Below are 26,492 nucleotides of genomic sequence, written 5' to 3' on the forward strand. Positions count from 1 at the left end.
CTAATAGCTCTTCTCTGCTCTTTAAGAGTAATTTTCCTTGTACGTGATTTACAATAGTGTGAAAAACATGAATGAATCCTATCTCTTGGCTGATTTTCTCAGGAACAAGCAGTTGTCCTTTGTACTTTTTCCTTTTATCTTAGAGTTATTATTAGTGTCTGAATACTAGAAGTATGTAATTTTTTTGAGTACTTAAACTGAAGCCAAAGGTATTTGCAGAACTCTATGGATCTTTTGAGAATCCACAAATAACTTCAAGTATGTTTAATGATTTTAATTTTCTGCAATAGTAGATATGGATTCTCTTGAAAGTGTTATCAGCTATATTTAGGAGTGGGAAAGGAGGCTTTTTGAGTTTGTGTAGAATCTTTGCATACTCTTATTTACCCTGTTGTCACTCAAAAGCTACTTCTATGTGTGTGGCTCCATGTGATTTCATCCACTGTGGGCTTTAATAATAAGATATAGATGATGGCAAGTAGTGGTTTACATTTCCCATGTGCTCACTTACCTTTCAGGTATATTTTGTTCACTTTCTTTCCGAGGAATGTAGCTTATTAACTTCACAGAAGACTTTGGTCAGTACATTTTTTTTTTAATAAACTTAATGTGTTTCTCTGAATGCTTTTATTCACAAGAGTGATTGAAAGCAAAGTCAATACATCTTCCTAAAGTTAACAAAAGGAATAAACAACTTGACATTTGCTGTTAGTGATTTACTCTGGGAAGTGCTATGTAAATTCTAAATCCGTTACCGAAGTCAGAAACTATTTGTAGAGTTTATGGAAACTTTAATTTACACATCTAAAGCCTTATGCTTAATGTCGAGTTTCTATTCCACCGGCTCACTGACTACTGCTGTAGTTGAGTAAGAAAAGGGACTGAGGACAGTGGCGATGAAGTAATGTCGATAACCAACATCGTTAGCTGTGAATACCACCTAGAAAAAGAAACAATAAATGCAGGACAAATGAGAAGTGATCTCTAGACACAAGCCTACGTGTAGGTGAAACCATTGTGGTTGTCTGTCTACTCTGAGCTTCCGCAAGACTTTGGAAATATCTTCTCGTAATGTGGTCAGTATTCGTCACACGTTTCCACTGTTTGAGAAACTTTTGTTAAAAGCATAAATGTAACTTAAAGAATATTCTTTATAATTATTAAACATTTATGATCTAAATTGAGTTTTCTTTGTTGATACTGGTAAATGACAAGATTTTTTTTTCCTTTAAGAGCTAGGTTGAACACTTTACCTCTGTTTTTTTTTTCGGTTGCTTTCTTAAAGTATATTTTGTATAGTATATTTTTTTAAATTTAGAGTATATTTTCAAGTATCTGAACAGTTTTGTTCTTAGAAAGTCCTAAATATTGAGAAACAAAATTAAACAGTATTACAGCAAATGTATTCAGTCAAAAATATGAAGCAAAGCAATCCTACTTGAGTTTCTAGTAGTTTCAGGACTGCATTAGTCCTTTGGCCACGACCTTGTGTAGGAGAGTTATTTACAACAGCCCTTTTAACATCTCCTTCACCTGCTCATCTCCTTTTCTTCAATTCCTCCTTTTAGACTAGTTGACTATTTTGTGCTGGGAGAAGATAGGAGTTAAAGAATGTAAACATTTAGAACAGTTCATTAACACTGTGATGCTTTTGTTCCTTTCATCATTAACTGAAAAAAATGCTTGTGAAAATTGAAACAGTTGATAATAAAAATTCATACATATTTGAAAGTGAACTGAAGAAAATGCGATCCCTACAAAGGCTTATTCTTAAGAAAGGAAGCTCTTTCACTCTCTATTAAATTTATGTCTATATTCGAGACTGGAAATTACCGTTATGATATATAATCATAACTTGCATGTTATAAATCTTACATCTCTTTCATTTCTGTTATCGCAGAAAGAAAGATTGCCCAGTATTAACATTCACTGTCATCTACTCATTTTAGGGAAGCCAAAACAAAGCTTGATCTGGGTGGCTGCTACCTTTTCTCCAAAGAGTTGTGGAGTGGATGTTTGCAAACGAAAGCAATTTGCAAAGCAATTGCAAACCATACAGCTATTGGTGCTTACTGATCTGTCATAGACCAGCAAACAGACAGTACAGATCTGCTGTGGTTATTGCAGTGTAGCAACATGTGAAGGAGCTGATACTGTCAAGGGGAAGAGGACAGTCTCCCAGGAGTCCCAAACACTGGAATTGGTTGATACCTGGTTTGGACAACTTTTACCTAGCTAGTTTATCTGTCAGAAAGAGTCATAGGCTTCAGCAGAAGCAGAAGAATGGAAAACCTCTTTGTAAATAATGCATCTAAGAGCTCACTGAGAGTAGTGGGGGAGCTGGTAACTATGTTTTGCCATGAACATGTTACCAGAATGTTTTGAGACTGCAAATTTTAAATGTTAATGCTAAAACATTTTAAAGCAAAAGGTTTAACATGTGTAATTATTAATTGAATCCTAGATGTATAATGCATCTTTATTCTTTGCAACTGACATACAGAATAAGTACTTACATCAGCATGCTGATGGAAGGGATTCAAACCCAGTTTCTTCCAGTAAGAGGCTGTATCAAGCTCAATCTTATATATCCCTGTTACAAATTGTTCTTTAGTTGTAAGCTCTTGAAGCACTCCGTTTTCATTGGTTTGTCTGTGTGATGGCAGAAGAACGCACTTTAATATTTTAATCAAAACCCAATAAAAATTCAGCTTTTTAGCAATTGCACTTAAGTTACGCAACATCACTTAAGTACTGTCGTGAGTACTTCCTTTGATCTGTAATGTCTTCTGTCCATCTGTATTATGGATGTCTTACACATCTTATTGTGACGTTTATTGCTTCCACAATCAAAACAGTGCGTGGCTGCCTGCCATGTCATGACTGCGTGGTCTAGGGATGAGCCAAATGTTGGTATAATTGTTCATAGGCTCTTGGCAGTGTGTTGGAGTTAATTAAATGAACTCACAGGGAAACATTGCTGTAAGCAATGCAAAAGCTCTGTGATGCACTTAGCTATGTGAGTAGGGTCAACTCTTGATTTTTCCATAGTTGTTTCTCTTATTTAAATATGTTGAGTTGTTTTATCAATATAAGTATTAATGAGTCACCAATTTTAAACTTGAAATCTACTATTGGAAATGATTGTTGGTCAGCCAACAGTGTGGTATTTCAGAATTCTTTGTTGTTTTTGCTGATCAGCTGTTTTCTATCCTCATACAACAGATGATATTTGAATTAAAGGTGCTATCGGTGTTACCCTCGAGTATAGAGCTGGCTTGAAACTGTACACCTTGGAACACCAGCCAAACTGGGATGCCAGAAACAATATTGAATGCTGTCTCTCAAACATACCTCTTGGTTGAAATCTATTTCTGTGAAATAAGTTTTATGAAACTACGTTTTTCACTGAGTAGGTTATCCACAAATAAGTTCTGGTAAGTGCCTGCTTTGAGTAGTCACAGACCACTGTATCATGTTCCAGCTGCCAAATCTTTTTTTCATTCCATGCAGAAAAAAGAATAGAATGTTATTTGTGCCATGGTCCACTGTTACTTAGATTTTGTATTTCTGTGTAGCTTATAGAAATGAAGTAATTTGCTTCTTAAGAGATGCTCCTTAGTCAGTTGGCAGATTTTTTTTTCTGTCCTTGTCATAGCTTGATTACTTTTAGATAAGTGATTAATAAGCTTTCTCAGGTAAAACCCAACATGTATTTAGTTGAGAATAGTTATTTTTGAATCCCTTCCTAACATTCCATTATTTATAAACAATCAGGACTGGAGAAATTGACTTAGTATTACTGCAGCTTTCCGTACACCTTTGTTTCAACATGAAACGTGTTTTAAGGCTCTGATTAACATCCAGCTGCTCAGCTCTGTATCTTCAAATTACGCTGCTGAGCTCAGACTTGAAAGTAACTAAGATGAACATCTTCTTAATGGAAAATTACATACATTTCCAGTGACAGAATATGTTTGAACCTACTTTATTTGTGAAAGGTAAATTATTTAACAAGGACAACGTGAATAGATAAAGTTCTTTTTCCCCTACTTGTGCAAATATGCATGACCTTCACTGTAGCTATGTTTGTTAAGGGCACATATGAGAGCCATGCTGCTTCTTCCAGCCCACTGCTCTATTACACCAGAGTCACGGACGTACAATTTCTTGTGAGCTGTCTACAAATGCATCTGTGCCTGGTATACTTCCTGCAGTATGTTGGCTTTTGCACGCATGAGCCCTGTGTCACCTTTTGATAGGTAGAATGTACCATTAACAGAGTCCTGGGAAGAAAGTCTCAGGTGGGACTTTGCAAATAACTTGGATTTTCTCATGTTGGCTGATTACTTTTCCTTGAAATAAAGGAGGCTATCAATTATTATGTGGTATACGTTTAAAAAAACTGCATGTTTTATTTCTAATGCTGTACTGTTGTAGCAAATGAAAGCCCATCTGAAAAGACCAGAAATAACAAATAAAGGTAGAATTCTCAATCACAGTCTTAGTCTCAAACAAAAAGAGTCTGTTTGACTCCTCTGGTAATAATGCAGCACTTCATTGGTGGGTATTAAAAGGAAATATGAGGCTCTGTAATAAAATTACATTATAAAACTGTTTTGGTAGTTGAAACTGTACTGTTAAAAGACAACCTGCAGCAAATAAAATGTAATTCATTCAATAGTGTGTCTTCTCTCTGATTAAAAGTTTGTTAGAAACTCTTGTCTTTCCCATTGCTTTTCCCTTCTCTCACTTCATACTTTGGTATGACTTACTTTGAATTTAACAGTTCCCAAGATCCATCTGCAGCTGCTTTATATAACTTAACTGGAACATTTGGAGCTGGACTTCCTCGGACTGAATCCAGAATTCTTACAACAAGAGGATGCTTGGAATCAGAAGAGCCCTTCAGGTAGGGAGAGAGAATTGTTTATGTTGTAAGAAAGGTAAGAAGTGGGACATAAAGCAATAAGGAGTCTTGTTCTTTAGCTTTACAGTCTTCTCTACAAGATTACTGTGTACTCAGAAATACAGCCTGAAGGTTACTTGAAGCTGGAGACAGTGGAACCAAGGAGGAGGATATCAGCAGGTGTAGAGAGTCAAGGAGTTGTGTGTAATATATAGACACAGCGGTTGTGTGTGAAAATGCCTTTTTGTTTTCCCTTGGGGATGGCTCACATACACATCATTCACAGCATAATTTTTAACCAAATGGTGACCCAGACACTAAATAATCAAATCATCAAAAGTAGCAAAAATGTTCAAAAATTAGGCAACTTTTCCTCTATGTTTTGCAGTTTGAGCAGAACTTTCTGAATTTGTTGGCTTCTGATCTAGTCATCTTACTGAAGAATTATCTTAATTCAGCTGTGAACTTGATAACTAGCACATACTGTCTTCCCTAATGCCAAAAAAGGATCAGATTTTTTGTCCCCTGGCAGTTATGCATGGGGTAGAAGAGGAACTTTTTTATTTTCAACTATGGGATGGTGATAATTTCCCTCCCATCACATCACAAGGCATGTTGTTTATGGTGTTTTTACATTCTCAAAAGGAAAGTTGAATCAAGGCTTTATCTTTCCATTACCTAATTCTATAAGTGAAAAGTGAGAAAATAAAACTATGTAGAAGGTGCTAATCAGAGGTCCACTTAGAATAGAGATCATTGATCTCCATTTAATCATTGGAAAATGAATCATGATGTAGATGGTAAAAATTGAGCCCTCTCATACATCCCCTCTTTCATTCTATGCTGCACTGAATATCCCACGGATCAGGATTCCCACTGTGTCAGACGTGTATCAGAATGTATCTATACCACCATCCATATGATAGAGTTGGTTTGCGTCAATGAGTGTTGACATCCCTTCTTTCTTGCATGGCAGCAGTAAGGGAAAGAACAAGAAAATACATTACTCCAGTGTGGATTCTCCTCAGCCAATGCAACTAAAACTAATGAGGGAGGAAGTGCTGGATACCACAGAGAATGCTAGGACTGCAAAACTTGCCTGAACTGCCTTGAAATCCCTCATGACCTTGTTCGTTATGTTATAAGGGCTATAGTTTCTTTTTGAGAAGCCCAAGGCCTTTGCATAGTGACTATGGTATTTTTTTCCCTTTCTTTTCTAACATGTTTTTTTCATGTAGTTGCTGAGTCTGATGGCAAGTGCTACTTCTCTAATCAGAAAGCTCTCTGTTGAGGAGAAAGAAGGACCAGAAAAAGTGCAGTAAGAGAGAACTATAGTCAGTAATACAAAAAAAATTGAAGTAATTGCAATAAAATGGAATATACTATTTTTTCCTCTTACACTAATTGTAGTATTTAAGAGAGAGATTTAAAAAAAAAAAAAAAAAAAAAAAAAAAAAAAAGAGAGGCTGGAACTACATCAGTATGAAGGACTTCAACTTCAATCCTAAGACACTTACCTGCGGTGTAGCTTCAGAGAAAAATGCCAGGCCAGCTAAGAAAACAAGAAATACAGAGCGAAAAGCCATTGTGGCTATCACTAGGAATTCTCAATGGCAGCAAGTAGAAACTGATGAGATCTGTGATTTTTATATCAAGGCCTCTAAACTAAGACTGTTTATCAATTAAAAAAAAAATGCAACTGACTTTGATCATGCTGATTCTTACTATTTACTTAGTAAATAATGAGAAAATAAGTAACCCATACAAACATGAACCTTGTCTGTGAAAATACATCCACTTTATTAATGCCTGTGTGAATAGTGAACATTGCCTAGCTTAACTGCAGCAATCTGTTTTCTTGGAAGCAATGTCTATTCTGTTTTTTTCTCTTCTCGTTGAACATTAGTTACAATAGTACTGCTGAAGTCTCGTAAAGCTAAGAAAAATAGAAAGATCTTGTTAATTCAAAATGTCCATTTAATTGAGTATTCCTCTGTGGTAACAGTATGGCATAATCAACTTATCCATGTTTACCTATTAAACAATTTCTCTGTGTGGTAAATATGTAACATGTGACCTGCTCGTTTTCTTATGTATTCCCATGGAGAAAAAACACCACATTTGGTTTCTAGCACAACAATTACATACTTACATACCCATTTCTGGAGCACAGCTAAACAGCATTTTAAATTCAGTTCCTTTAATTTCTGTTCCTTTAGTAGTTCCTTACATTTCATACAACTTCAGAAGTTTATATGTATAACTGCAAGTCAGCCCTCATCAGAAGTTTCTTTTTCATTTTAGGTAAATACTATTTCCAGAAATGAGACTGTCTTTATACATATGAATGACTACATGCCCAGCTAGGACATTAACTTCTTTTTTTAATGTCTACGGTAGGAATATATTTACATTTTGTTCAGAAGGCTGGCCACAGTCCAGTGCAAATCAAACCTACTGGTTTTCAAGCTTTAGGAATTGCAGAATTCCATGCAATGACATTCATGCTTTAAGATGGGTGCTGTTTTGAAACTGTTTGCACTGTCTGCTAGAATTGCGTAACTGTGGTAGAGTCCAGAAATCAGGGAGAAAAGTAATCAAATAGCAGAATGTTAAAGGCTTTTGTAACCTTGTGAATTCTCTTGGTATAGAGTCATCCCAGCAGGCTCCTATGTAGAGATTAGCTTCAAGGTCAGTAGCAGATTAGTGCTGATAGTTCCGGAATGGCTGAGTTCAGTAATGTTCTGTGTTATTTCTGTAATCCCATTAAACAACAATTCTCTGCTTCTGGATATCATAAATACAATCAGCTATCTTTCTACAGAAATTAATGTTAGAGCCTTCAGATGTTTGGGTCCATTTATCAATATTATTTGAATCACAATCACTCCACAATTTACCTTGTCCTTCTTCTAAAAATTTGAAAATAGTATTAAGGTGATGCTTGCATTTTAGGAATTTGTTTTTTTTTTTTTTTATGAACAGATATTCAGCTTACTAGAGGTAGCCAACTGTATTAAAGAGCAGAGCTTTTACAACAACGGAAACTGAAATTACACCAGAACTTCCTAGATTCAGTGAGCAGCAATCCTTCCCCATCAAATCAGCAAAGTTTGCCTTGAAATTTTAAGAAGAGCTATACAGATCTTAGCTCAGCTCTCTGCATTTGTATATCTTAAAAGCCTTTCTATATTGTTTGTGTTGCTGCTAGTTATTCAGAATTTCTCCTATTTACTCCGTGACCTAGTTGATAGAGGGATCCTATCTTCTGTGTGTAAACCAAATAGCATGAATGAGTTTCACGTTTTGAGTATACTTGTCTGATTTATATATTTTTTAAGATAGTAGAACTCTGTCTTATTTTGAACCAATGCATTTGCTGAGATTTTTTTTTTTAGGACAGTGGGGGAAGTTAACAGAACCAAATCAAGTGTTAATTTACTGCCCTGTGCCACGCACTGTTTCTAGATTTCATTTGTACTTGAACGCAAATCATAATGCTTTAGGACATAATAAAACTTGACCAATAGAATCAAAACTGTTTTAAAGAAGTTACATTTTATTGACTTGTTGACTCTGAATTTTTGCCAGGTTACAAAATGGAAAAAAAAAAAAACCAAAAAAAAAAAACAACCAACTAATGTAGCAAAAGGATATGCATTAGCAATAGGAAAAACCTTCCTCCTAAAAACCTATAATAGTCCTAGCAGAGGAGGGAATATATGTATTGACAGTACGTTTTTATTCCTGGGGATCACTGACAACAGCAGTTGTTGAGTAAGAGAAAGGACTGAGGAGAGCAGCGATGGTATAGTGGCGGTGGCCAGAATCATTAGCAGTGAACACCACCTGGAAAAGAGAAAACTTGTAATCAAGAGGAACAACGCGTATTCAAATCTAGCTTAGCATTTAATATTAGGAAGCATACTCGAATTGCTGCAAACTGCTTTGCCAGTTCTGTTCAGAGGTTTCACCCTTGCAAATGCTCACCATTACTTTGTAACATTGAAGACTGAGAAATTAGTGGGACTTGGACTCATGTCCTTGAAGGGCTTCACCTGCAGTGAAGTTCAGTAAAGACACCTACCACCTGAATCAGGCATGCACATTTCTAGTTCGTAATGTGGAGTAGGAGGATGAGAGGGTGGTAACTAAACCAACCAGTAAGAAAAACAGAGATGAAATACTCTAACTCAAATAGAACGTCTGTATTTAAACAAGGCAGGCAATGGTGATGGGTCAGTTTTTAATGCAAGAAATGAATTGCTAGACGTGCAAGAACAGAAAGACCCTTGTCCTAAAAGAATATGAAGGATATGAATTCCATATACTTCCTGGAAGTTGGAATACACAGCTCCCAGGAAAGTGCCGTCAATTGGATTAAGCTCCCGCATTCTTTGGCTTTCTTTAGTCTAATACTCGAACTACTTTTGGATCCATGGTGTATTTCTTACATGTGAGAACTAGAGTTCCGTCCTGTATCCATCTTGTCAGTCTCCAAATGGATGGAATGTGAGGACTGTGGGCTACCTTTTAATCATTTGTTAAACTTTGTCCACTTCCCAGGACAGTGGAATGACTTATGGAATCATAGAAGTAAAGAATCACCAAGGTTGGAAAAGACCTCCTGGATCATCCAATCCAACCATCCACCTACCACTAATATTTCCCGACTAAACCATATTCCTTAGTACTACATCTAAACATTTCTTGAACACCTCCAGGGACAGTGGCTCAACCATCCCCCTGGGCAGTCCATTCCACAGTGCTTGACCATTCTTTTAGAGACAAAATGTTTTCTAATGTCTAACCTGAATCTCCCCTGGCATGACTTGAAGCCATCCCCTCTAGTCCTGTCATTAGTTATGTGCGTTGAGAGGCCAACACCTGCCTCGTCATAACCTCCCTTCAGCTACAGTAGTACATCAAAAGAAGGCATCCTCAGCAACCTATCTGGAACAATCTCAACCACGTGCCTTTAAGCACCTTTGGAGGTGAAGGTCTTAGGCCCCATCTGTATTTTCAGACATTCAAATGATTCAGGAATATCAGGATTGTCTGTTTGACCTAAATTGCTCAACTTGCTCCTCAGGCTTCTGTAGATCTGGGTCTCAGTCATTTGTTTTAGCCTTCCACAGATCTTAAAATTGCAATTTAGCATGTTTTACAAAGAAATTCTGTAGCTGTTCCAGAACGCTACATATATAACATGACAGTGATCTGTTTTACTGCTCTTTTGGTGTGAAAGCGCTGTATTTTCTGCGTCCAGCTGATACCACTACATGGTACGTGGGTTATTAGGTGTGTTCTCAAATACTTACATCAGCATATTCATGGAATGGCGAAAGGCCAAGTCCCTTCCAGTATGAACTGGTGTCAAACTCAACTCTGTATACTCCTTCTACAAACTGTTCTTCTGTTGTGAGCTCATGGATCTCGCCATACTCTGTGGTTTTCCTGCAATGATAAAACACCTACATAAATATTTTGTATTGTCCTTTAAATGCTAGGCAGAAACAGTCAGTGTTGAGTGTTAAATAGCACAGGTGCTGCACAGCCAAATTTGACATTGAATGATTTTTAATCATGTGAAATAATTCCTTCTTGTGTAGCCTATACTTCCATATTGCAGAATCTGTCTCAGCTACCAACTTGTTCATGTATATCACGGTTGGTCATCTTTCTTTGCTGTTTGGTCATCTTTACTGCTATGGCAGGATTGCATTTAAGGCCTCTGCCTTAATATCACGTTTAACTTGTACCAAGTGCTCTCTGGAGACAAATGTCAGTGGCTTACGAAAAGGACTGTCATGATGAAAGGCAAGATGCCAAACATCGAATTATAATTAGAGAAAAAAGATTTTAGTGGAAAATGATTTTATTCACTAGATATTAACACTGAGACTATGGATTTTACATCTAAACCCTGACAGATTTTTATATGACCCTGAATGGTAATGTCTTGGAACAGCAATTTAGCATCACAAGATTTCGGTAATTTGTATTACAGTGCAGTGGTCAAAGAGCAGGAACTGCTTCCACTGGGTGCCGTGTAAATGAGAAATAGGAATTCCCAGCTCAGAGAGGCTGTTTATTTAGTTTGTAACAAAATACTGGGTGGATGACATCCAGAAACAAAAAGGAAATGTAGTTGGTTTTGCATAGCACAGTCTGAAAAAGACCAGGCTTTGTATGACAGCTGCAGAAATATTTAGCTACTGAGCTACTAAACCGCTTTTATGCTTCTACTTTCATATTCTTCCCTCAATCTTTTTAACTTATTTTACTTTTTTACTTAAAATGTTTATATAATATCACATTTCATAACCACTTGATGTATTTGAAGGAAACGTCAAAACCCTGACATGAAGAACAACCTACGCAATCTACAGAAAGGAATAACTTTCTATAAATGGGACAGAAGAGCATTAGGAGGAAGAGAGAGGGGATAACACAGTGACCTACAGCTTCTTATCAGAGAAAGAAACCATTGTGCTGTCACAGCTTTTCTTTCCCCACCTCCTCCACCTCAGCTGTCTTCTTTTCAGTTATTGATAGTGCATAAAAAAAGCTATGATAAATTAAGAATTAAGAAGTCATTTTAACTCTAGCACTTTGAAGACTGACCGAAGCATTACAGCGTAAGTCTAGTCTAGCTGAAATCAGCTGTATCCCGGGAAGACCAAACTTGTACTAAGCCAAGCCCTGATTGAAACATGGCTCCAGGCAGTTTGTGAGAAATTTTCTTTTAGTTTAATTAGTACTTCCAGCCTTAACCTATCCTGATTTAAGAAAAGGCAATAGGCAAAATGCTGAATAATTCATTGGTGAGTGTTCATGTGTCCTTGAACTTGTGAAACAGAATTGCTGAAATTCTGTAGAAGTGTTTAAAGTGCAAATTAGCAATTCAGGTATATCTGCTTAGAAGCTGGATAGTTAAGACATAAACCAGTTAAAAACAAATATGGTATTTGACCGAAAAATCTTTGTTCAGGTAATACATTTCAGACACTGAATTTTAAAACTGAAAATGAGATTCCTCTTCACTGCCAAGAGTTCATGGCACTTAAAAAAAAAAAAAAAAGAAAAAAAAAGAAAAAAAAGAAAAAAAAGGCTAATATGGGGTAGCTATTCCTTGCTAGTGGTTTCACCAACAAAATGCTTAGAGCTGTTGTTGCAGTGACATCCAAAAGGACAGTATATGATTCAGATCCTGGACGGGATTAGCGCAAGGCAGAGTGCTCCCTGCCATCAGCCCTGGTAGCAAAACGGTTCAACTCATTCCTTCTGAGCAGCACTTGTATTTCTGTCTGAGCATCTGTATTTATTTCAAATACGCTGTAACTTTCTTTTTCTTTGATGATCCACAACTTAGGTCACATGAAAAATATTTGACAAATGAAACTCTTGAACTTCATTGTAAGGCATAGATTTCCTAAAACATGTGAGGAGTAAGTCAGTCAAAGCTAGTCATGGGAAGAGCTCATATAGAACACAGATCACATGCCTTCCACGTCTCTGTGCCCTCTGGCCTTCCTCAGAGAGCGTCTCTGCTGGACTTAAGCTTTTTGTGCATATTTTGGCCAGACTAATTTTGAAATAACCCTCTTAATAAAATCAGCTGTTGTTATGGTAACTTTTTCCAAACTTTTTAAATAGTAATTATCCACATTCATGAGTGGCGAGGTGTGTTCGCTTAATTTCCTAAAACTTGTTAGAAAAAACTGAGCAACGGCAAATAAACAAAAACAACCAAACCTAACAAAATATTTCTATGGACATCTGTACAAAAGGGAAAACTTTTACAGTTTTCCTTTTCTTTTTCAGTTTTCTTACAGTACCTAGCAGACGCATATGGAACTTCATAATATTAACCTGACAGCTTCAGTTACAGACTGTGTTCCTTGATTGCATTTGGATTTTCAACATATTTATTACAGATAAACTCTGCTTTTCCAAAATAAAAACACTGAAAGTGAGCTTGAAAAACTGTTTCAAATAAGTGCTTTCAGCTAAAGTCAGCGGTGTCACTGAAAGCAGCCTTGGTAAAGAAGGAAGTCAAAGGAGAGGTCGCAATCTTTACCTGCAATAAAAATGGTGGTTTAATCTTCCTTTACTGCTTTCCCTGGCAAAAAAAAATAATGCTTCTTTCTTGCCTGCAAATAATCTCCTCATTTATTTATTTAATTATTTTAAATACATACTTTGATTTTTCTCAGACTTTCTCTGTGACGCAAAGTGCCAAAAGAACAAAGGCTAAGAACCACCACACGACTTGTCTCCTTGAGCTTCTTAAGAGCAGCCTTGCAAACTGAACTGTTACATTCACAATGTGACTATTCTTAACACTGATGTTGCGTTTATCTTATTACAGTGTAGATTCTATTGTATATTGCATATTCAAGACCAAGTGATGAAGCGTGCAAAATAATCTCGATTTCCTAACAGCAGCACAAATTCTTGTTAAGAACAAAACCATAGCATTGTTTCCACTTCCCCTGAAAGCAACCTGTCAATTTTTAGAGTTTCTCTGTTTTTCTCCTTGAAGTATATAAGACTATTCCGAGGGCCATTTATTCCCTTATTACCATTCAGTATTTCATAGAATTATAGAATCACAGAATGACTTGGGTTGGAAGGGACCTCAAGGATCATGAATCTCCAACCCCCCCACCACAGGCAGGGCCACCACGTGTAATACTAGACCAGGCTGCCCGGGGCCCCATCCAACCTGGCCTTCAACACCTCCAGGGACAGAGTATCAACAACCTCTCTGGGCAGCCTGTTCCAGCACCTCACCACTCTCATAGGAAATATTCCCATATTTGGGAATGAAGTTGTTCGTTTCTCCTCTTAACTTTTCTGTTCCTTTTCAAAGGGGAAAGTTTTCTAGTTTTGTTTTGAATTTTATAAAATAAACCCTTCAAATGGAGAAAGGCGTATCTCTCTTTGCAGTCTTTTCTATTTCCTTCTGCAGCTTTTATGTAAATCAAGCTATAAAATCCTACTAGAAAAGCTGGATTCTCTAGTGGCTGCTGTCCATGCTTGTGCTTGTCATTCGGTATTCAAACAACCTGCTGCTGCTAGAAACTTCTCTTAATTAAAAACCTGATTTACTGAATTCTTAGATTGAAACTTAAATTGATGGGGTGTTCATGCATTTGAATTTTAGAAAACTGTGTCCCTCTGTTTCTTTTATTTTTATAGGAAGGAAAGATAGCATTGAAGCAATGAGTAAAATGTGTTTATTAAACCTACACCCCTACAAAGGTATGACAAGAATCTTGACCATTTTTTTTTGCAACTTGTATGTATTTCAGTGACAGGTAAGTTCCACTTGAATCTGATGAGTTTTAGACCAGAATTCATGTGCTGTTAATGGTGACAGAAAACTTCAGCAAAAAACATTATCAGAGCTCTGTTCCCTTTATTTCTCTTCTGTTTATTCAAGGCCCTTTGAAAAAATATCTCAGTAAGACCACATGAATAACTTACCCAGTAGCAAAGTCCTGCCAGGTTCCATCTGCAGCCTTTTTAAAGACTTTAACAGCTACATTAGCTGCAGGACTTCCTCTGACTGCATCCAGCACTTTCACCATGAGAGGGCATTTGGAATCAACAGAGCCGTGGGAGACCTGGGGGAAAGCAGGAGAGGTTGTAAAGGAGCTGCTCACTAGCCCTGCAAAAACCTACTTTCAAAGAGTAGACGGATTCTTATTGCAGAATTAATGCTGACTTGGAAGGAATTTCTTTGCCAGATGGTGTGCAAAGCCAGTCCCCAAGATTCTGTTTTGTCCCCCATACGGAAGAGTATCTTCAGTATTTATACAGTGTTTATTTTACACACATACATATGCACACTATTTTAGAACTATTTAGAGTTGCATATAATCCTGGAAAAAATGTTATAGAAGAGATACTTTTTTAACGAGATTGCAAATAGTAAAGTAGTAAGTTAATATAAGTGCAGGCTGAGTATGTTAGCCTAGGCAGCCAACAGCAAATACCTACAGTATCATTAAGGGTGAAAGGATGTTGTTTCCTTAAATTTTGCTATACTATAGTACATTCTTAGTCATGCTTTAAAAATATTTAAATTTCTTTAGAGAAGCGCTTGTTTGGTGAATAAGCTGTCTCTGTTCTGAAGATATAGGATGCGAGTCACAAGCTGACAGAAAAAGAAAAATGAAAGTTCATATCTTCTATATACCAGACCCTTTTGTAGTATCCTAAAATAGATAGGTAAATGGTGAAATAAAAGCTGTGTAAAAAAGTGGTAGTAAAATAACACTTCAGGACTGTCTAATGGTTGCATAATTTCATGGTTGAGGAAGATGATAGTCATCTAGAAAATACTGGTTATAACTCTTGTAATGATTGAGTTTGAATTAAAAAAAAAAAAAAAAAAGACTCACCAGTGGTGCAGCTTCAGAGAGAAATACCAGCCCAGCTAAGAAAACAAGAAGAGTAGAGTGAAAGGCCATTCTGCTTGCTTTTAGTGAGTCGTGGTGCCAACAGCTAGGAGCTGATGAGATTTGGGATTTTATACCCAACCCTACAAGAAAACAGGCTGCTTATTGGGTGCCCATATGACTACAAATCTGCTGATTCTGATTATTTGCTTAGTAAACAGTCCAATCCTAGAGACAGTCCATGAATAATGCTGCCATTGCAGTCAATGGAAGAACTGCAGGATCACTAGAGTAAAGAGAATAAGTAACGGACACAAACATGACCCTTGCCTGGGGAGATTAAACTTGTAAAAAGCCCTCCACAAAATAATGTAAGCAACCTTTCCTTGCCTAGAAGTCCAGCCAGTTCTAGGAGACGTTCTCTTGCCCTCAGATTGTGCATGATAGTGCCCCAGTGTTCTCTCTGTATATGTTTTGTGCTTCTTCTCTCTTTCTTTTAATGCTTTCCAAAGACTAGCTCCCAAATATAGATGTGGAGTCAATATGAGTGATGGAGTTCAGTTGCTGCCTAGCTCAGGCAGCATTAATGGTCTAAGCATGGAGACAGATTCCCATGTCTGATCCCGCTTGTTTAAAAGGAGCATTGTTTCTTTTTGCAACTTACTCTAGATGTCCCCAAGGATTCATCATACCTAATTTTCGGGCAGATGCTGAAGCTTCCTCTTTGTCACTGGAGAGAGACCTAGAATGACCTGTCCTTCTGGGAAGATAGAGGTTTAAGAAAAGTGAGAGGAGTCCTCTCTTTCCTCATGGCACACCAGAATAAGCAAAGCCAAATGGCAGAGATCAGTAGCTTAAATTAAAATCTAATGGTCAAACTCTTATCATCCTGGCAGACATATTGTTATGCTCTACAATGTACGTTTTGATAAGAGTAGTTTCAGGGGTGAATTTGGCCCCAGTGTAAATTGGAAAGGAGATTGCTGTTGGAAGAATATGCATGGGATAGCTGGGTTTTTTTAGCTACATTATATAAAGCTTGTCTGTATTGCCTGTGCTCGTTGAATAAGAAAAAAAATTTCTTTTGGCATTTCCTTCTTCCCATGTCCTAAAGAACTCTGACTTTATATTTCTGCTCTTTGGAGGTGATAAGCCTAATTCTCATTTCAAAATATTCTAAGAAAAAACATTTTTGCCTTCTAACTTTGGTCGGATTATGACGAAGAGCGAGTGAATTTATGGACTGTGTTCTCCAGAGGTTTTCATGCTTTCAGATGGCAGTAGTCTGTTCTCTCTAAGCAAAGTTGTTTTTTGCAAAAAAAATCTATATTACAGTAATCTTCCAAACTGAAATCAAAGTGCCCTTTGGACTTACAGCAAAGCAAGCTGATACGTAGGTAGCATTCTATGTTCAAGTTCCATGCATAGAAGTTAGTGCAAGGTGACCAGCAATAACAAATCATGCTGCAGCCTAGTGCTTGTGAGTTCTCTTCAGGCACTGGAGAGGTAAATACTGCTCTTAGATCAGTGCATCAGTGCTTTATTTGCTTACTTTGCTCTCTGTGGTTTGCAAGTATTTCTCTGAAGCAGTAAAATTTTGTACATCAGGACGATAAATGATCTGTGTTTTAATTAAAAAAGACTTTCCTCTCATTTGCTATCTGCTTTTCTGCAAGGGAAAAATGCCAAGGAGCTAATGAGCCTAATTGAACATAGAATTCCTTCTTGTGGGAGAATGACTTTAAAAAAAATAATCATTTTTACTAGGTTTTACTGCAAGATAAGAGTTTCTGAAAAACTAGGTCTAAAAGGACAGTATATTTCATCTGTCTGTATAATCTATTTTAGTTTCCTCTTATAAAACGACCTTTTGGTAGCTGGTTTTTGAAGCAGATGAAATAAGCATAGAAAATTCCAAACATTATTTTTACTTTATTTTTTTTCTCCTCCTTCCATTACAGGTTGGTTTTGGTTTTTGGTTTTTTGTTGTTTTTTTTTTTTGACTCTTCCCATCCCATCCATAATTTAAATAGGGATTCTTTGACTATTAGCAGGGCCACCATTCTGAAAGGAAAATAAACTCTTGTGTCTTTGTGATTCTCTTTGAAAAGGTAAACACCTTTAATATTCCTCCAATCTGGAAGGTCACTGAACATCTAGAACTTACACAAAATTCTATTAAAACCCCATTTAAACCTAATTTAAAATTAATATAGACTAGTGAATCGAATGATAGTCAGTCCTTCCTCCTTCTCTTGCAGTATCGATACAAATACTGCAAGTGAAATAGTTTTGGTAAAATGCATGGGAATTTCTGGAATATATATATATATATATATATATATATAGAAATATTAATGAAAGAAAAACGCATCTGCTTGGAGTGACAAGAAATGAAGACACAAAAAAAACCCCAACAGATAGAGGCTCCTACTTGGCTGGATTTAAAAGGAGAAGGGAGGGGTAGTTCTTAAAGGACATGGCTGGAAAATTGCTGTCATCCAGGTTCGTGTGTGTTTCTACTGGGAGAGATTTTGACATTTGCATCCAACTGAGCTCTAACATTTTATAGAATTTACCCACCTCAGTGAATGAAATCTTACTACCTTGAGCAAGAATCAAAACACTTGACTGTAAGGGGTAAGAAGGAAAAAGGAGATGAGTAAGTGCTGAACATCTGAAAGTGATGACTGACTGTTGTCTATCGTATCTACATCCTCTCTCTGTAATGGGAGTCTGAAGTTTATAAGCAGAATATTTTTCAGCTTATAAGGGAAATGAAAAGAACATTGAGGAGCAGCTTATAAGGGAAATGAAAAGAACTGAACATTGAGGAGCAAGCAGGGCTAAGAGCAAACAGACTTCTGAAGCAGTAGGGAAGAGCAAGAGATTGGTGAGCAATACCCAGAGCCTCCGCTAGCAGGGTATGTGCCACAAGAAAAGGGGTGCAACACAGAACCTTAGGCATGGGGCAGTAGCATAAAAGCCCTACTGCAGGGAGAGAGTAAATGCAATCACTGAAGACACCTCGAAAGAAAGACATTTAGAAATCCTAGTGTGGAAGAAAAAGTAGGGTTATGTAGCTAACATGGAAACAGAAAGAGGCTATTTGGGACTGAAGGGCACTCAGAACCCAGAGTAAGGAAGAAACGTGCAGAGTGATTAGAAAGCTGAAGGAGAGAAAGGCAGAGTCCCTAGTGTACACAGTAACCATGATCCTATGGAAACCAAGAGGTATGAGACACCCCCAGCTGTGGAAAAAAATTAGATAATCCTCAAATATGTAAATACTCTAAAGCTTATCTGAATTCCAAATCAATTGAAGCTCATCTCTGAAGAATTAGAATTAATGCCTATTTTTAGAGAAAGCGTGTTCCCTGCTTGGAAGCTTTACAGCGTTCAGGTCAAGAACAAACATGTCCCACTAATACTTTTGTTTGTGTCAAGGCTTTTTCCAACTGCTTTGCAGTATACCTTTCTCTCTCTTCTGCATAGTCTCGTACAGTTATGTTTATTTTACACAGATAATCTCTTTCCTCTCTGCTCCGTTCTCTTCTGTTTGATTTTATTTAGTAAGCCAACTGTTTCTACATGGCATAATGTTCAGACAGGATGGTACTGCTGACTTTGAGCATCAAGTACTGTAAGCTACTCGTTTGATACTGGGAGGAAAGGGGCTGATGGTAATCTGGATAAATTTCCCTAGCATTTTTTCTTAAAAAAAAAAAAAAAAAAAAAAAAAAAGGAGTCTATAGTATAGAGATTTCAGTATGGCACTTTTTCCTGCCCCACTTTTCTGGGGTTACTTTCCATTAGTACTTAAGAGGAAAAGACCTAAGATTTACTTCTTGACTAAGTTTGCCTGAACATTCTAGGACAAGGGGAAATGGTTCTAAGTTGAGGGAGGGGAGATTTAGGTTGGACATCAGGGGGAAATTCTTTACCCAGAGAGTGGTGAAGTACTGGAACAGGCTGCCCAGAGAGGTTGTGGATGCCCCGTCCTTGGAGGTGTTCAAGGCCAGGTTGGATGGGGCCCTGGGCAGCCTGGTTTAGCATTAAACGTGGAGGTTGGTGGCCCTGCCTGTGGTGGGGGGGGTTGGAGATTCATGATCCTTGAGGTCCCTTCCAACCCTGGCCATTCTGTGATTCTGTGACTGAACTGAGTCAAGGACTATTAGCAGGGCCACTATTCTAAAAGGAAAATAGACTCTGTATGCCTGTGATTCTCTGTGAACAGGTTTTACTCCAGGCATCTGCCAGTGAGTTGCTGTGGCTGAACTCTGGCACATTAGGGTGCTGCTGGGATCAACGAGAGATTTTCCACTGATTTTGTTATTTGCTAATGATGCACCATTTTTCCACTCTGCAGAGCCAGGAATAGTACTTTGCTGATTAAAAAATGTGCTCAGAGAGATTCATGCATGAGTCTGAGTTTTCAAAGAATTGCTTTAAAAATAGTGTGAGTTCAGATGTGCTTGCTGAGTGCATGTTTGTTAGTCTGCTGTACATTTTGATTCTGTATAGGGAATGTGTTTATGTTTAGAGTTTTAATGATCATTCTCCAATTACCTTGTTCCTAACACTGGGTCATTAAGTGGGAAGGAAATATTACTGCTCTGAAATACAAAAATAAGAAAATCATTCTTACCTTATACACTACATGAAACACAATTATTCTGTTAGCAAATGACTTAGATGACAGATGTGTTGGGTTAAGTTTCAGGTAAAAAGTCCCAGTTTTTGGTCATATCCAGGTTACATCCCAGGATGCTCCTTGGACATAGCCCAATGTCTAAAAAACTGAAACATCTAAGTAGATGATGCTTGCTCTGGGGCATTTGTGATTTCTGAATTCACCTCACACCTTCTCATCAGAGCAAGCTTTCACTCTGAAGTGTTTCAGCTCCAAAGGTGGCTGGGCATTGATCAGTGCTAATTTGTTAGTTTCCTCTAAAACAAGCTTCTGTTCTTCAACTTCAGTATGTATTCATGCTTACATACCAATCCATCAGTCTAGACAAGTAATTGCAAAAATAAACCCCATCTCATTTTACACACAAAACTAACTTCATAATTCTTGCGCCAACCCTGGTGCCTTAGCCTCTTGTAATGCTGAAAAATGCTTTGAACTTGCCACGAGATCAATGTTTTTTAAAGCTCAGTTTCTTTGTTAGCAAAATGGTGAAAGTTGTTCATTTATTTTTGTCCCCTCCTTACAGTAAGAGGTACACAGGAAATCCACAATAGGAAGCAAGTGTTTTTAATAGCATAAAAAGCAATAACAGAGAACATGAATTTCACAGTGCCTTTGCAGGGCTAAATTTTTAAGGGAATCTCCACAAATTATGGATCACTGGTGACAGTGAAAATCTTCCCCATACCTACTATGATCATTAGAAAGATTCTGTAGAGTTAAATGATAATCTTTTCTTAGCTTACCTATATATTTACTGAAGGTCCTGTGTCAGCTATTACAGCTGTGTACTTTGTTCTGCATCTTGCTGTTTAAGATTGTAAAATGCTGAGTCTAAGGCTTTATTCCCAGACACTTCATTCTGGTACCTGAATACAAATAGATGTGTGGAAATGCCTGTTTTTCTAGCATGCAGGTCCACCTGGGTAGGCTCTTCAAAAGCTTCTTCAAATTTGCACAGAGCCAAACTAGCCATTGGTCAATGCTTAATTGTCCTGCAGTGTCATTTAAATTACTCAGTTTTTTCTTTAGTGGAGATCAATGTAGAGAGATCATCACATGGACTCCTCTGGATGGAGCTTTGAGGTGAAGTATACCTGGAGTGCATACCATGCCTGTAGTCTGAGTCCTGGGCTGCCCAGCCCCTTTAATCCTCCTGTAGACCTGCCCAATTTGTCTCATAAACTGGGTGACTGTTTCTTTCATGGACTTCACTATTCTAGTGCTGCAGAACCAGCAACAGCATGATGCGTAAGCAGAAGAAAAGGAAAGAAAAAGAGCTGATAGCTGTTGGAGGTCAGTCACTGCTCCTAAATAGGCTTACCTGAGTGAAAAGCTGTCTCTAACTGCAGCAGACAGTTAGCAGAAAGCTAACTCTTTGAGTAAGATGGGAAATACGGGCTGAAGGAATACTGCAAAAATAATGAGTAGCTTTGGGATTCATAGAATCATAGAATCATAGGGTCACCAAGATTGGAGAAGATCTACAAGGTCATCCAGCCTAATCGTCTACCTATCACCAATAGTTCTCACTAAACCATGCCATTCAACACAATGTCTAAATGTTCCTCCAATGCCTCCAGGATTGGTGACTCCATCACCTCTCTGGGCAGCCCATTCCAGTGCCCAAGCTGCCAGTAAACTGTGATAGTTTTATACAAAGCAGGACAAAAGTCATTTGTACCTACTTGGAAATGTGGGTTACATGAGTTAGCATGGCTTGATACACTGTAAGGGCAATACAGCTTGTGTATGTCTTCATATAGAATCATAGAAACATAGAATGGCTTGGATTGGAACGGACCCTAAGGATCAAGTTCCAATCCCCCTGCCACATGCAGGGCTACTAACTTCCCAATCTGGTACTAGACCAGGCTTCCCAAGGCTCCATCCAACCTGGTTTTGAACACTTCCAGGGATGGAGAATCCACAGCCTCTCTGGACAGCCTGTTCCAGCACCTCACCACTCTCCCTGTAAATAATTTCCCCCTGACATCCAATCTAAACCTTCCCTCCTTGAGCTTAAAACCATTCCCGCTTGTCCTATCACTGCCAACATGTGTAAACACAATTTATTTTCCCTTGGACATTCAGCATGAAGTGCTGTATATTCCACATCAGTGCAAACACAGATTGCCATTTTAAATGGACCAACAGATGCTACATATTCATGTTTTCAGTCTGGTGCTTATAACCTCTTTACCAACTGCCAGCCAAGTTGGGAGACCAAATTCTAATCCAGTAGCACATACATGCTCAAGTTTTTAGAGTGCAAGCTTGTCAGTAGTTCCGCATAACCCTTGCTAAGGACAAACCATCTCTAAGCTGCATTCAGAACACTTCCTGTAGCACATAAATAAAGTACACAGCTGCTGAGGCTTCAATTTATTTATAGGTATGGCTGTTGCACCACTTCTCTAAATTCACAATCACAGCAATTACAAGTCTGAAATGCATTTGGGTTATGCATTTCATCTCTGATCTGCGTCTGTGCCTGTTCTTCCTGCGGAATGTATACCTTGTTTTTCTTGGTCTGCACAGTGTTTGGTACAGCCACGTACCATTGCTGAGAAAAAGTTCCATTTTACTCTACATCCAAGGATTCTTTATCAGTAAGAATAATGAAGCAGAGGCATGCTCCATGTTCAGAACAAAAGCAAACAGAACTGAAGCCACCTTTCACCTTTGACTGCCAGAGCATCATGAAGGATGTAATACCCAGGGAGCAAAAGAATAGCAGGCAGTCAGATATCTGCTAGAGATATGAAATGATGACCTGTGCCCAAGTCAGAGAGGCAGACAGTTTTAGTTCCAGGCTCCAACATCTTGCTTAAGGAATGTGAGTCCACATAGTGATTTTAAATATTGTGTATAAAACTACAGTGCAAGTAGAGTGATCTGCAGCACTGGGTGAGCATGGGGCTATCTTGGGGTCTTATTCCCATTGACTGCTCTCATGAGACATGGAGATCTCTAGTAATTTTCTCTGAAGGCTCATTTTTCTTTCTTGCAGCAATTTGATCTAGAAGCAGAGCTGTTCAAAGGTCACTTGATGTTAAATGTTGTTCATTGAATGCTATATGTCAGTAACTTCAGTATAACCCCTTTTTGCTTGACTCTAAAATCTATAAATTCTGTAATGCAGATTGTACTGTAGGACCTACCAATGAAACACGCCAAGGTTTTGTTTGTTTTGCTTAAACAAAACAAGGGACATTTTTTTTCCTTCAGAAGTTGAGTTTGTTCTTTTAAAATATCTGAAGAACTCAGTGTCACTTTAGTAAAGTCATCCAAGAAGACCTGGAAGTCCTTCTTGTTCAGACTGTGGTTGCTGTACTGTCCCCTTTAGCAACACAGACAAGGCTATAGGTCATGGATCACTCTTGCTCTGGACATCTCCAGTGTTCCTGCATAGCCCAGAGGCAACTGGTGGGTGCTACTCACCGTGTACATCCCTTTGCTGATACACAATGAAGTGCAAAGCACTCTGTGTTTTCCCGAAGCTCCATCACAAGCACATAACATCACAGCCACAGGAAACTAGCTTAGGGAACTTATGTGCTGGTAAACTAAATTAATTTAATCCTCTTCATCTGTGATTTTCCCCTCTGAATGTGTTTCAAAGGAATTTTAATCCTCTTTTATTTTGACCATAGAAAGCGGTGAGGCTGAAAGCTTGTCCACAACTAGCAGAATAGTTAGCACATTTTATGTTCTCACACTGCCTTAAGTAACTGTCAAGTGTAGCCAAAAGTCCTTTGGATCCCTTGGAACCCTCAAAAAGTTTTGAAGTGTCAGGTTGAAATCCTTATCCATTCTTGCCAGTTAGCATTCTTCATCAACACAGAGGACAAGAGACTTATCTGGACGATATCTGTATTCTGCTTTCCCTCATTCAATCTAAAAGATTCCCTCAGTCCTCTGTTTAAGACTTCTCTACACTACTGACTACTGCTTTATACTGATGACTGAAGGCTCTGGGAAGATCTAATAGCAACCTTTCAGTATGTAAAGGGGAGCTATAAGAAAGAAGAAGACAGACACTTTAGCAGGGTCTATTGTGATAGGACAAGGGGAAATGGTTTCAAACTAGAAGAGAGAAGATTTAGATTGGATATAAGGAAGAAGTTTTTTACTACTTATTGTAAAGTAGCGTGGCACTGGAACAGGTTGCCCAGAGAGGTGATGGATGTTCCATTCCTGGAGACATCCAAGCTCAAGCTGGATGGGGCTCTGAGCAACCTGATGTAGCTTGTAGGTGTTCCTGTTCATTGAGGGGAGTTGGATTAGATGACCTTTAAAGTCCCTTCAAACTCAAACAATTCTATGATTTGCTGTGAACTTGATATTGTCTGTTATTGGGTGCTGGGTGACAGGGAAGAAGCTAATTTGAGCCATTTCTTTAAGATGATACTCTGCAGGTAGGTGCTTTAGATCTTGAAATAATGATGAAAGAAGCATAGCCTACAATGGGAAAAAAACAGCAAATAATACCAGCACACCAGTCTACAACTGTTAGCTGGGGAATATTTGACTACAGACAGAACTGTAGATCGTTTCTTTATTAGTATCAGCTTGATGGGTCTATTGAACTTCCTCCACAAATTACAGAGAGTCATATAAAAAGAGGAACATGTACTATTTTTGCTCCTTTTTACCATTGTATGAGGAAGGCTGTAAATAGCAGAAGAGAGTAATTGCTTGTCACACTCCTTTCTTTTGAGCAATTTGTCTTTTTTTTGAAAATGAAGAGTTGGCATGCAGAAGTCGGGAAAAAAAAATGCTTAAAAGCACATATAAATGGCTTATTAGAGGGTTGTTTTTTTTCCCTCTTGCTTGAAGTGGTATGCATGACAGACTGCATAGAGTAGGCTTGTGGATGGTGTGGTTACTTCTTGCAGACATCCCTGTGTACTCCAGTAACGTCTACAGGTGCGTTTGCTTTGTGAAACCATACCCTGGGCTGTTTGAAAAGCCAGAATTCCTCTGGCTGTCTCTTTTGTCCAACTGCCTCAAAGAGGAAGAGGCAAAGGAGCAGAGTTCCCAGTTCTGTCCTTCCCATTCATCAGTCTCTTATCTCCTTTCTGATTGGAACCCATGACTTTTTGTAATCCCAATGGCCGGACATACGCCTTCATGGTTAGTTTGGACTGTGAAATCTGGATGAGAGTTGTGTTGTAGGTTAAACAGGGTGAATGTGTCTGGCATAAAAAGAAGGTCTTGGCTGTTCAGTCTTGGAGCAAAACAGTACTGTAAAAATGAAAAAGAAATAAAAGCAAACATGTCCTTGACAAAAGATAAACAAACCTGGTGAAAGTTAATCCTTTTAAATGTAAATATTAAACGAAACTTTCATTCTGACTGTTTATTCTGTTGCCCTTTGACTGGGATACCTCCCCACTCTTCTCCAGTTCTAGTCAACACTGTGGGTACAGAAGCCTATCCCTCCTGCAGTACTGCAGGAGGAGCACAGTGCTTAAGGTGGGAAGCAGCTGTTGTTACTGGAGCCTTGTCTCTGAGTACCAAGCCATGTGCAATGAAACAGACATCTGAGCTGGACTATGAGGGAGAATCTGCCCCTGGTTTGAAGAGCAAACAGGGCATACTGTCCTACCAACTGCTCAAAAATGGCCCGAACCTGGCTCCCAGGCAGATCACAGCATGTCTTTTGCCTGCCTCATTGGACCAGATCCATAGAAACATTGCAAAAGATCTCAGCTTGTGTGGCTGCTCCAGGCCCATTAGCAAAAAAGCACAGTGGCAGTAAAAAGGTAAGAAGACAAAAAAAAAAAAAAAAAAGAGGTATGAAGGAGAACAGAAAAACAGGCTGAGATGTAAAGAATTTTCTGTGCCAGTCAAGAGAACAGCTGAGTCTAGGAAAGGGCTGAGGTAGGCTAGCACTGCTGGGTGTGGGTAGGATGATGAAGGCCAGTTGCCCTGGATAGAGTCCGAGGCCACAGGGTGATGCCCTCCTGCACCATTCCCCTAACATCCCTGTGGCATCCTGCATCCCACAGATGTGGGAGGTGTGAGGGTTGCTGTTGGCCAATAAAGATAAATTTCTAGTACAAGCCCCTTCCATGTTCCTCCTGCTTACAGTATATGACCTTACCACTAGTCCATGGATATATTTGTTTGAATTAATCCCATGTTTTGGCAATAAAAGCTTCCTAATTGTTATAAAGAATTTTATTTGCCCAGCAGAGCTGGACTTTAGGCAAATTGGAATTCAGGTTTCTGCATAATAGTGATGAAACACACAATACAGCCTGCACCTGAAAATGCTGCTCTGCCTGCTGGGGGACCTTTTTTCCCATCTTCCAAACAAAAAGAGGAATGTTAAGTCACACTGGCTTTTTGTCCTCAATTTGCGATTCTGTTGCTAAGTGGCAACGAAAGCAGATTATGGGATCACAGATTAACAGAAATCTCTATTCAGTGCTCTTGTGTAATTACACATTTCATTTACTTACTTGAG

The 26,492-nt window shown here is 38.3% G+C and overlaps 2 protein-coding genes across 3 annotated transcripts; both read right to left on the bottom strand.

The window, feature by feature from the left end:
• Positions 1-832: 832 nt before the first annotated feature.
• Positions 833-6,495, bottom strand: LOC306944832 (transthyretin-like; the record flags this gene model as incomplete). Its single annotated transcript, XM_079533435.1, has 4 exons — positions 833-940; positions 2,517-2,652; positions 4,776-4,906; positions 6,427-6,495. The coding sequence occupies 4 exons, from the start codon at positions 6,493-6,495 to the stop codon at positions 833-835; spliced, it is 444 nt and encodes a 147-aa protein (XP_079389561.1).
• Positions 6,496-8,650: 2,155 nt separating this feature from the next.
• On the bottom strand, positions 8,651-16,784 carry LOC306944733 (transthyretin; the record flags this gene model as incomplete). Of its 2 annotated transcripts, XM_079533329.1 has the most annotated exons (5): positions 8,651-8,758; positions 10,231-10,366; positions 14,405-14,544; positions 15,325-15,359; positions 16,697-16,784. In XM_079533329.1, 5 exons carry the CDS (start codon positions 16,782-16,784, stop codon positions 8,651-8,653), a joined length of 507 nt encoding a protein of 168 aa, XP_079389455.1. The 2 variants fall into 2 exon arrangements, with proteins under 2 accessions (XP_079389455.1, XP_079389456.1); XM_079533330.1 differs by lacking the exon at positions 16,697-16,784 and having other exon boundaries at positions 14,405-14,535; positions 15,325-15,393.
• Between the last annotated feature and the right edge of the window lie 9,708 nt (positions 16,785-26,492).

Source organism: Tetrao urogallus (assembly GCF_951394365.1).
Source record: "Tetrao urogallus genome assembly, chromosome: 3".
In the NCBI taxonomy this organism is placed as follows: domain Eukaryota; kingdom Metazoa; phylum Chordata; class Aves; order Galliformes; family Phasianidae; genus Tetrao; species Tetrao urogallus.